Source organism: Primulina eburnea, chromosome 11, assembly GCF_022965805.1.
Source record: "Primulina eburnea isolate SZY01 chromosome 11, ASM2296580v1, whole genome shotgun sequence".
NCBI classification, from domain to species: Eukaryota; Viridiplantae; Streptophyta; class Magnoliopsida; order Lamiales; family Gesneriaceae; genus Primulina; species Primulina eburnea.
In genome coordinates this window covers 33,830,555-33,843,278 of record NC_133111.1, presented here as the reverse complement: position 1 = coordinate 33,843,278, position 12,724 = coordinate 33,830,555, and the positions used below count along the sequence as shown (strand labels likewise).

The following is a 12,724-nucleotide window of genomic DNA, read 5'->3' as shown; positions in this document are numbered from 1 at the left end:
CTTACTTTCTTTGCTTAATAGGTTTCCTTATGAGATAAGGCTCTCATCTATAAATAAGAAAACCTAGGACTTTGTAGAGCCGGCCGTTTTCTACTCGAAGTAATACACACACTTTTCACGCTCTGAATCTCAGAGAAAATCACTGTCAACGTTGCTGCTTTGAAGACTGCCGATAACAAGTGTTGCCTTGAATGTTGGGAACATCTGAAGACAACATCTGTGCAGAAGTTGGCTGAAGACTGTTTTTCTTGGATTCCCTTTTGGCACACGTTTTGCTTTCTTGTTCAGTAGTTTTGTTTTGGTTATTTGTTTTAGAAAGCATTTGTTTTCTCAACTTGTTGAGGAAATTGATTTTCGTGAAATCACTAGTGATAAGTTTTCGTGTAAACGATTTGGTTTTTCTAGTGATTAATTTTTGCCATAAGGCACCGCACAAGTATTTATACTTGTGCATATTCAATCTTGTCCATCTATTAATTTAAAGTCAATTTGTGTTATAAAAGTTAATTTTCCGCTGCGTGTAGATGTTGTCCGAGATGTTGTAACATCTGGCTCAACATTTAATTCTGATAAAACACGAATTTACTGTCTTACATCATATTCTGATATTTTCATTATTTTCGATATCTGTCGGACAAAATAATCCTTACACAAATAATAGGAGTATCGGGGAAAGAAGTATTTAATATTTGGGGATCGTAATTTTGAAAATATACTATCTTATTTTCAAATATATATGATGCAAACGTGGTAGATCAAGCACCAAAGAAAGCATGGGAATCGTTTGAGTTGCCCGAAGGACCTATAACGAGGGGACGTAGCAAGAAGTTTATAGAAGCACTTTAAGGACTCATGATGAACTACCAAGGAGGATCTACAAATTGGTTGACTAAATTAGAGGAGGTCGGGAATCATGGGAATAATATTGGATGTCTTTGGAATGTTATTCAAGTGCAATTACCGAAGGTCCAGCGCACCCGCGCTAAAACAGAGACCGCACCCGCGGTCCAATTGCCGAAGGTCTAGCGCACCCGCGCTAAAACAGGGACCGCACCCATGGTCCATGATAATCGGAAAAAAAAAATTTATTTTTTATTTTCCCGAAGCCACACCGCACCCGCGGTCTTTTGGCGCACTTCCGTGTCAAATTTGCTAGTTATCTTATTTAAGCCTTTTCACACACCTTTCTTTTTATTTTATTGTATTTATATGCCTTGTATCAATGATGAACGAACCAATTCAGATATTAAACATATTATTGGAGATTTTCTCTCAATATTCAAGGCATTTTGTTTTGATCTTCAACCCAAATCAAACTTATCAAAGATTGTATCTTTGTGGCGTTTGTCGATTGTTTTTCGCTCGGATGTCAAAACAAGATCTTTGAAGGTTCGTTTGAAATTCAATTGTTTTATCGTTGATATTTGTTGCTAAATTTTTAATCGCTTAGAGGTGAATATCACAAATCGTTACTTGTTTCAAAAGATCGGAACAACATAATCGATCCTTGTTTGTTATTGAGTTGAGGGTGCGATTTCGATAATCGTGTTTGCTTCTCATTCATACGAGGTTTCGTATCATTTGGTATCAGAGCTTTCAGGTTCTGTTTGATTCAAGTAAGTTATCGTTGCTATTTTCAAATCTGTTTAAAAATTCGTCAGATATGTGTTATACTTTTGTTTCTATTGTCATATCTATCAAAAACAAAAACAAAAATTCGTTCTGTTTCAGTTTTGTGTTATCCTTTGTTCTATTTTAAGATCTGCGTTATTTCTATCATCCTTTATTATTTGATAAACCAGAATTCTCGAAAAATTTGTTCTGTGTTATTCTATCGTTATTGTTTTTGTACAATCCAAGTGAGACAGTTGCAAGTGTTCACAAGTTGAATCTTTTTAGTTTGATAAAAAGAAAATATAAAGATTGAGCACACCTTTGAGAGAACTATCAAATTCGAGTGAAAAACATTTGAGTGCGAGTGTTATTTCTTTGGAGTGATCGTGAGAATTTGGGTGAGGAAAATCTTTTATTTCTACTAACATTTTATTGTAGGTATAAAATCTGAAATTAAAATGGAGAGGGAAGTAGGAGAGAGTTCGAACCAGGGGTTGTCTAAGGTTCAAATGGAGGCGTTATTTGGGCATTTTAGTAGAATGATGAGGGCCGAATTGGATCCTTTATATGAGAGGTTGGATAGGCTTGAAATTAGCACTAGTGAAAATAAATCTAAGCCAAAAGGTTTGGGTACAGTCGAAGAAGAAGAGGATGATTATGAATTGGGAGTAGAAGAGGAGAGTCAAAACGAGAACTGGGGTAGGAGCAGAAGAGGTAGAGGATTTGGTAGGGGAAGAAGAGAAGCCTTACGTGGTAGGTAAGATGATGGGAATAAGGAAGATGATAACATAGGTAGCATTAAGATGAAAATTCCGTCGTTCCATGGTAAGTCGGATCCAGAGGCTTATTTAGAATGGGAAAAGCGAGTTGAATTCGTGTTTGATTGTCACCATTATTCTGAACAAAAGAAGGTTAGGTTGGCCGTGGTTGAATTTGTTCATTATGCACTTATTTGGTGGGATCAATTAGTGACCACTAAGAGAAGATGCAATGAGAGGCCTATAGAAACTTGGGCTGAGATGAAAAGCGTAATGAGGAAGAGGTTTGTACCAAATCACTACTATAGAGAAATGTTTAAGAAGTTACAAACTTTGAGACAGGGTGTGAAGAGTGTTGAGGACTACTATAAAGAATTGGAAGTAGTCATGATTAGAGCAAACATAGATGAGGATAGTGAGGCTACTATGGCTCGTTTTCTGTGTGGTTTGAACAGGGAAATTCAAGACCAAGTGGAACTTAGACATTACTTGGATCTAGATGAAATGGTGCAGATGGCGATAAAAGTGGAGCAACAACTGAAGAGGAGAGGAGTTGGTCGTACCACACAATCTGGTAATACATCAACATCTTGGCGTTTCAACGTTGTTAAACGTGAAGAAAGCAAGGTAGTGGTCAAGCCCAAAGTTGACATTAAACAGGAGGCGCCTAAGCAGGGAGTGCAAGGTAAACCTGAAACTCCTATTAATCGTTCTAGAGATATTAAATGTTTTAGGTGTCAAAGAGTTGGACATATTGCTAGCCAATGTCCCAATAAAAGGGTGATGGTGTTGAATAATTATGGGGAGTATGAATCTCATAGTGAGGGAGATGATGGAGAGGATGAAGATGAGATGCCTGCATTAGAGGATCCTGATGAGGGATATGAACCAATTGTGGGTGAGACATTAGTGACTAGGCGTATCATGAGTGCCCAAGTCAAAGAAGAGGAGACGAATCAGCGAGAAAACTTGTTCCATACTAGATGTTTTGTCAGTGGCAAAGTTTGCAACATTATTATAGATGGAGGGAGTTGTACCAATGTTGCTAGTCTTGAGATGATGGAAAAATTGAGCTTGCCTACTTTGAAACATCCTCAACCATATAGGCTACAGTGGTTGAATGACTGTGCCGAAGTGAAGGTGAACAAACAAGTTTTGGTTGCGTTTTCGATTGGGAATTATATTGATGAAGTATTGTGTGATGTGGTACCAATGCATGCTTGTCATATTTTGTTAGGAAGACCATGGCAATATGATAGGCAAGTGACACATGATGGGTTTAGAAATAATATTCTTTTGTACTCAAGAAAGAACCCATTGTTTTACTTCCTTTGTCCCCAAAGCAAGTGCTGGAGGACCAATTGAAAAAAAAAAGAGAGATGAGGCTGGAGAAAAGAGTGAATTAAAAAGTGAGATGGCCTTTGAAAACAAAAATGAAATGGCTAAAAGAAAAAGTGAGATAGTCATACAAAAGAAAAATTAGGGAAAAGAAAATGAGAGGAAAGAGGTCAAAAAGAAAACATATATGGCCCAAAAAAGTGAGTTGAAACAATTGTTGCACACACATGATCCACTTGTGTTGATTCTTTACAAAGATATTCTCTTTAACACAAGTGATATAGCCGGATCCCTTTCGAGCATTTTTGTTTCACTTTTGCAGGAATTTGAAGATGTATTTCCGGAGGAGCTACCTCGAGGATTACCACCATTGAGGGGGATTGAGCACCAAATTGATTTGGTACCCGGAAGTGTATTTCCAAATCGTCCAGCTTACAGAAGCAATCCGGAGGAGACTAAGGAGCTACAACTACAGGTAAGTGAGTTGTTACATAGGAGTTTTGTGCGTGAGTCCATGTCTCCTTGTGTTGTACCTGTTTTACTAGTTCCTAAGAAAGATGGCTCATGGCGCATGTGTGTGGATTGTAGGGCAATTAATAACATAACCATCAGGTATAGGCATCTCATACCTAGATTAGATGATATGTTAGATGAGTTGCATGGTGCATGTATTTTTAGTAAAATTGACTTGAATAGTGGTTATCACCAGATTAGGATGAAGGAAGGTGATGAGTGGAAAACAGCATTTAAAACCAAATATGGGTTATATGAGTGGACGGTAATGCCTTTTGGTTTAACAAACGCTCCTAGTACCTTTATGAGGTTGATGAATCATGTCTTGCGTGTTTACATAGGGAAATTTGTTGTTGTTTATTTTGATAATATTCTCGTGTATAACAAAGATTTAGAAGAGCATGTTGAGCATTTGAGACTTGTACTGACAACACTTAGGGCTGAACATTTATATGCTAATCTTAAGAAATGTGATTTTTGTACAAGCAAACTTGTCTTTTTTGGTTTTGTGGTAAGTTCACAGGGGATACAAGTGGATGAGGACAAGATAAGTGCTATTCGAGATTGGCCAACGCCTGCTAATGTTAGTCAAGTTCGAAGCTTTCATGGTCTTGCAAGCTTCTATAGGAGGTTTGTAAAAGATTTTAGCACACTGGCGGCACCGATGACGGAGGTGATTAAGAAGAACGTTCCATTCCATTGGGGCAAGGAGTAAGACAAGTCTTTTAATAATAATAAACAAAAATTAATTAATGCGCCTTTACTTGTTTTACCTGATTTTTCTAATACTTTTGAAATTGAATGTGATGCCTCAGGTGTAGGTATTGGTGGGGTTTTGATGCAAGGAGGACGACCAGTGGACTTTAGTGAGAAACTCAATGGAGCAGCACTGAACTATCCAACGTATGACAAGGAATTTTACGCGCTTGTGAGGACTTTGGAGATGTGGCAACACTACTTGAGGCCTAAGGAGTTTGTGATCCATACCGATCATGAGTCTCTAAAGTACCTTAAGGAACAATAGAAACTGAACAAGCGACATGCTAAGTGGGTGACATTCATAGGTACATTTCCCTACATAATCAAATACAAATAAGGTAAGGATAATGTAGTGGCCGACGCACTATCACAAAGGTACGTATTAATCTCTACATTAGAGTCGAAAATCTTGGGATTTGAACATATGAAAGAGTTGTATTTGTTGGATGAGGATTTTAAGGAGATATTTGAAACATGTATGCATGGTCCACATGATAAATTTTATTTGCATAATGGGTTTTTATTTAGAGAAGATAGATTGTGCATTCCTAATTCATCAATTCGTGAATTACTTGTGAGGGAGGCACATGGTGGAGGTTTGAATGGGGCACTTTGTTGTGGCTAAAACTTTGAGTTGTTTGCATGAGAATTTTTATTGGCCACATATGAAACGTGATGTTGAACTTGTTTGTGAAAAATGCATTACTTGTAGACAAACTAAGTCTAGAACACAACCACATGGATTGTATACACCACTTCCTGTTCCTAGTGAACCTTGGATTGATATTTCTATGGATTTTGTTTTAGGTTTGCCAAGGACTAAGAAGGGGAGGGATTCAATATTTTTTGTTGTTGATAGATTCTCTAAAATGGCACATTTTATTGCTTGTCATAAAACCGATGATGCATCCAACATTGCAGATTTATTCTTTAAGGAAGTCGTTAGGTTGCATGGTATACCTAGGACTATTGTATCTGACCGTGATGTTAAATTTTTGAGTTACTTTTGAAAAACTTTGTGGGCTAAGCTTGGCACTAAACTGTTGTTTTCTACTACATGTCATCCTCAAACGGATGGACAAACTGAAGTTGTTAATAGAACTCTAGGAACACTTTTGCGTGCTATACTCAAAAAGAACTTGAAAAATTGGGAAGAATGTTTGTCATTTGTTGAGTTTGCTTATAACCGTAGCGTGCATTCTACTACGAATTATTCACCATTTGAGATTGTTTATGGTTTTAATCTTTTAACTCCTTTGGATTTGATGTCTTTGCCTGTGAGTGAAAGGTTGAACATGGATGACAAGAAGAAAGCTGAATTCGTTAGAAGTTTGCATGAGAAGGTCAAGAATAACATCGAGAAGAAGAATTTACAATATACGAAGCAAGCCAACAAGGGAGGAAAAAGATGGTTTTTGAAAAGGGAGATTGGGTATGGTTGCACTTAAGGAAGGAAAGATTTCCAGAAAAACGACGTTCGAAGCTCTTACCTAGGGGTGATGGACCATTTCAAGTGCTTGAAAAGATTAACGAAAATGTCTACAAATTAGACCTACCAGGTGAGTACAATGTCAGTTCTACTTTTAATGTTAGTGATATTTCGTTGTTTGATGTAGGAGATGATCAAGATTTGAGGACAAATCCTTTTCAAGAAGGGGAGAATGATGCAAACGTGGTTGATCAAGCACCAAAGAAAGCATGGGAATCGTTTGAGTTGCCCGAAGGACCTATAACGAGGGGACGTAGCAAGAAGTTTAAAGAAGCACTTCAAGAACTTATGATGAACTACCAAGGAGGATCTACAAATTGGGTGACTAAATTAGAGGAGGTTGGGAATCATGGGAATAATATTGGAGGTCTTTGGAATGTTATTCAAGTGCAATTGCCGAAGGTCCAGCGCACCCGCGCTAAAACAGAGACCGCACCCACGGTCCAATTGCCGAAGGTCTAGTGCACCCGCGCTAAAACAGGGACCGCACCCGCGGTCCATGATAATCGGAAAAAAAAATTAATTTTTTATTTTCCCGAAGCCACATCGCACCCGCGGTCAAACAAGCATCGCACCCGCGGTCTTTTGGCGCACTTCCGTGTCGAATTTGCTAGTTATCTTATTTAAGCATTTTCATACACATTTCTTGTTATTTTATTGTATTTATATGCCTTGTATCAATGATGAAAGAACCAATTCAGATATTAAACATATTATTGGAGATTTTCTCTCAATATTCAAGGCATTTTGCTTTGATCTTGAACCCAAATCAAACTTATCAAAGATTGTATCTTTGTGGCGTTTGTCGATTGTTTTTTGCTCGGATTGTCAAAACAAGATATTTGAAGGTTCGTTTGAAATTCAATTGTTTTATCGTCGATATTTGTTGCTAAGTTTTTAATCGCTTAGAGGTGAATATCACAAATCTTTACTTGTTTCAAAAGATCGGGACAACATAATCGATCCTTGTTTGTTATTGAGTTGAAGGTGTGATTTCGATAATCGTGTTTGCTTCTCATTCGTACGAGGTTTCATATATATATATATATATATATATATATATATATATATATATATATATATATATATTAAAAAATTCATCGGAAAAAAAATTACAAACAAATTTTATGTTTTATTTAATTCAAAAATGGTTGCACATTTTTCGAAAGTTAATTAATAAAGTTATATAAGTAAAACAAGAAAATATGTTATTAAACCAAACTATATATTTAAGATAATCGAAAAAATTTCTTACGATTGAAATGAAGGGATAATATATTTTTTTGTTTATTAAAAAATAATAATAATTGAGGTATACTTGTGATGTATATCATCATTGGAATCGTAATATTAAAAATGTATGTCAAAAATTTGTGTGAGACGGTCTCACGAGTCTTATTTTGTGAAACGAATATCTTATTTGTGTCATCCATGAATAAATATTACTTTTTATTGTGAATATCGGGAGTGTTGACCCGTCTCACAGATAAAGATTAATGAGATCGTCTCACAGAGACTTGCTGAAAATGTATATAGTTGTAGTTTATAATAACTGAAATAATATAATTAATGTAGTAGTTGTAGTTTATAATAACTGAAATAATATAATTAATGTAGTTTTCATTAAAAAAAAGTTTTAGTGTGGCAAACAAGACAAAATTAAAGAAAGCTGACACAAAATTTTTTAAAAAAATAAAGCTGAAAAAGAAAAAAAAAAGAGGAGAAAAATAAAAATTATTTGTGTCGTAGCTCGTAATGGGTGGACGTCCTGTCTAGGGATGTAAATGATCCAAACCAAACCGAACAGTATTAGGCTTGAGCTTGACTTGTTTAAGATGAATTCAAGCTCCAGCTCCAGCTCGAGTTTGATTCAAGCTTTTATCATCTGGCTTGAGTTTGGCTCGTTTAAGATTGATAGTGCTCGAGCTCGAGTTTGGCTCGTTTAAGATTGATAGTGCTCGAGCTCGAGCTCGAGTTTTATTCGAGCTTTTATCATCAAGCTAGAATTCGACTTGTCTTGAAATTACTAAGCTTGTGAAAAGTTCGAGTTCGACTCGTTAAAAAGCTCGTTTATCATGTTAATCAAGCTGGGCTCGAGCTTGGTTTATTAATAGCTCGTTTATCATATTTAACAAGCTTGACTTGAGCTCGGCTCGTTTTCGAGCTCGTAAAACATACAATTGAGCTCGAATTTGAGCTTGATTCGAGCTTGTTAAAATTAAATATATCTATAAACTAATTTAATATTAGACATAAAAGTTTAACTTTTATTAGTACTAATATTTTTATTTGTCAACTCAACAAATGAGTCAAGCTCGAACTTACGAACCACCTAAACGAGCCGAGTTCGAGCTCGCGAGCCTATTAACGAACATGTTTGCGAGCTCACGAGCCGAATACGCTTAGGCTTGAGCTTGGTTCGATTAACTTGTCGAGCTCAAAATAGAGCTTGAGATTGGTTTGATATGATTAACAAACGAACTCAAACAAGCTTTTTATCGAGCCGAGCTCCGAATAACTCGCGAACGGTTTGATTTATTTACATCCCTAGCCCTGTCTGAACTCATCCCCACGTCTTCAAAAGTCAACGTCATAATCCATTTATTCTCAAATCTTTCCTTCAAATGATTTCATGTCCCAATATTGTCATTGGATGCATTTTCATTTTTTATTCATTTTTTTAAAAAAATAGTTTTGATGACTCTATTAATTAGAATAATGAATAAGTGAGGTCTAAATTTTTTAAAATACACTTTTTTAAAACAATTTATCCGTTTAAATAATTTTTTTAGAAAAAAATTAAATATTATCTTTTAACAAGAAAATGGTGTGGACAATAAAAAGCTTGTGTCTAAATTCACTCGTTTTTTTTATCTAATGTGGCAGATATTTGTCGCATAATAAAATACATACACACTTTTTTTTGACGTTTTTGAATTTTTGAAAAACGAGTTGTGTAATCACCATCCATATAAAGGAAAATTTTCCAATCTTAAATTAGTATTTTAAAAATTATAATCTTTATCGGTAAAAAAATGCATAGATGATAAAACTACTATTAAAAAGTCGAAGGGATCAAAATTCACTTTTGTTCTCAAAACACCAGTAATCTAACTAATATGCCCTTCAACGTCTTTGCACGTTCGTAGGAAAAGAATTATAATTTGAGTGGGTCTCACGTGATATCTTTATCTGTGAGACGGGTCAACCCTACCGATATTCATAATAAAAAGTAATACTCTTAGTATAAAAAGTAATAATTTTTAATGGACGACCCAAATAAGAGATCTGTCTCACAAAATACAACCCGTGAGGCTATGGTGAGGAGTGAGGAAGTTGTTATTTATTCATCATATTTTCTATTGTAATCCACTAGCAAAGACAGGGAACAAGAAAAGCTTTTCTCTTGGTTTATCTTCAATTTTGAGCACAAACTCTGTCCTTAATACTGACAATATTGCCCGTTAAGATTTAATGTCACTTTTTTATGGGCCATCTAACCAATCAGATTAAACAGCGTAACATCAATAGCTCGACGCACGAGAACTTTTCAAGAAGTTGTCCATCTCAATATTACTCTCACTCATATACATTTAACCCAACAAAAATATTTAACAAATAAAATATGATGATCGAAAAACAACTTCATCACTCCTCATAATATATCCCCTCTCCCACGTAATCCATAGCCCTACCCATTGAAGACCATTACAATTTCATCATCTAAATTATTTAATCACAATCCATTTAGTTTCCTAACACTTTATGATTGTTATAATTATTTTTCAATTTTATTTTTTAAAACAATAATTCAAGTCGTGAATTATCAATTAAAAACATAATAAATAAATATGAAAAGTGAAGGATTCGAGACCCCTGTAATTAAATTCCCATTTCCTATGTTTTAATGAAAAACGTTAATTTAATTTGTCTGATACCCCATGGATGAGCCCATCAAGATCTGGCCTAAACCCCCGGCCCATATCTAAGGCCCACAGGTAGCTCACAGGTGAAGGGCCCATGACAAGCCCAGGTATTCTCCTATAAATATCAGGTTTGAGCGTACGATAATTCATTCAATATTGTTTTCAGCAGCGCCCTTAGCTGCTCCCCCCATATATCCTCAATCACTGACTTGAGCGTCGGAGGGGCTACGCCAGGATACCCTCCTGGGCCCCTCCTAACGATCTTATTTGTGATTTCAGGCTCAGGTTAATTTCAGAACCCGCGTCTGGACTAGTGACACTTGCTGGAGGGGACCCGAACAGTCTCATGCAGAGGCAAGGCAGGAACAACCCCATCAGGAGGCGAGAACAGAACAGCCTCGTCAAGAGAACAGGGTCGAGCAACCCCGTCCTAATTAAAATGTGGGGAACTTGACATTGGAGCAGTTGGGTCAATTTATCACCCGGACAGTGGATGAGGCCATGATGAAGAATCAAGAGTCTATGTTTGTAGAGGAACAGGCCGCCCGTCAGGTGCGTGAAGAAAATGTTGAAGTCCACCAGAGCATGGTTGAAGAGACGCATCCCCTCCAAAGTGGGGAGATTAGTGAGATGAGGGAGATGTGGAAGGAGATACGGAGGTTGAGAGAGCAGGTAGGAAGCAGGGAGTCGGTACCCAAAAAATACCCAAGAAAAGAAGCCCTTTTTCACTATCCATCTTGGAAGAGGGGCTTCCCCCAAATTTCCGACAATCGAACGTGGGAGAATATGACGGACATACAGACCCCGAAGAACACTTGGGGAGATTTGAGAATGCGGCTATGTTGCATCAATATTCAGATGGGGTCAGGTGCAGGGTGTTCCTAGGCACGTTAGTGAGGTCAGCCCAGCAATGGTTTAATACCCTGCAGCCCAACTCCATACAGTCTTTTGAAGATTTTGCTACGGCTTTCTTGCACAGATTTGCCAGCAGCAAGAGGCATCAGAAGAATTATTTGAGCTTGTTCGTGATGAAACAACAAGAGAATGAAACTTTACGGGAGTTTGTCCAGCGCTTCAACAGCGCAGCGTTGGAAATACCAGCGGCTACCCCCGACATCATGATAAGCGCCTTTACCCAAGGCCTGAGAGGAGGGGAGTTTTTTAAATCGCTGGTTAAGAAACCTCCGTCGAGCTATGATGATCTGTTATCTCGGGCAGAAAAATATGTAAACTTGGAAAATGCCCAACGGTACAGAAGGATGGAAAATCGACCCGGAGGGAGTAGGGGGGAGGGAGCCGAGAGAGGAAGTAAGAAGAGAGGTATAGGTGAGAGGGAGGAAGACATAACCAGAAGTAGAGGACAATTCTCATCACATGTTCGTTTGAATAGGACTCGTGACGAGGTGATGGAGGTGAAGGATCCCGCGGGGAGGTGGGAGAAGTCACGAAGGGTTGAGCGCAGTGCTAGATTTCCTTCGTGGGACAGACGAGAAGGATCCGCATCCGGGAGTCGACCGAGGTCTCGCCCGTCCCCTAGACGTGGTCAAGGTTCTCCATGGATAAATCAGGGGGTTGGGGAGCAGAGAGGGGAAGTTCGAGGTCAAGATGTCCTTCAGGAGCCCGTCGAACTGAGGAGGGGAACGAATGAGGATAACCGCCCTACGAGAGGAATGATTCATATGATCTCGAGGAGTGCTACTGATGGGGATTCCGGGCGAGCGCGAAAGGCGCATGGGAAGAGGTTGGAGAATTTTGAAATATCTAAGGGTGCAGACTTACCACAAGACCCCGTCATCAGCTTTGGGTCGGAAGACCTCCGAGGCGTTGTGACTCCACATAACGATGACTTGGTGGTAACGACCACTATTGCCAATTATGATGTGGCGAGAATATTTATTGATAATGAAAGCTCCGTGAACGTCTTGTTCAAGAGCACGTTGGATCAAATGAAGATGGGAGGATTTGAGTTTGAGCTGGTATCCACCCCACTGTATGGGTTTGTAGAACACGCCATCCCGCCTTTGGGTCAGATTGTGCTTCCCCTATCCTTGGGAACTGATCCTCGGCGGGTAACAAAGATGATAGCATTCACCGTGGTGGATACTTTTTCAGCGTATAATGGAATTCTAGGACGGACAGCCCTGAAGGATTTCAGAGCCGTAGATTCCACTTATCATCAAAAGCTTAAGTTTTCTGTGGAAAAAGGAGTTGGGGTCTTGTGTGGGGACCAAAAAGTCGCGCGTCGGTGTTATGAAGGGGTAGTGAGGGGGGAGGGAAAAAGATCACGTGTGGAGCTTAACATGATTGGGAAAGGAAGAAGTGGGTAA

At 38.1% G+C, this 12,724-nt stretch overlaps 1 protein-coding gene across 1 annotated transcript; it reads left to right on the top strand.

Annotated features, from left to right (window-relative positions):
* The first annotated feature begins 10,898 nt into the window (after positions 1-10,898).
* On the top strand, positions 10,899-12,724 carry LOC140805549 (uncharacterized). The gene is made up of 2 exons (XM_073161814.1): positions 10,899-11,069; positions 11,327-12,724. Exons 1-2 carry the CDS (start codon positions 10,899-10,901, stop codon positions 12,722-12,724), a joined length of 1,569 nt encoding a protein of 522 aa, XP_073017915.1.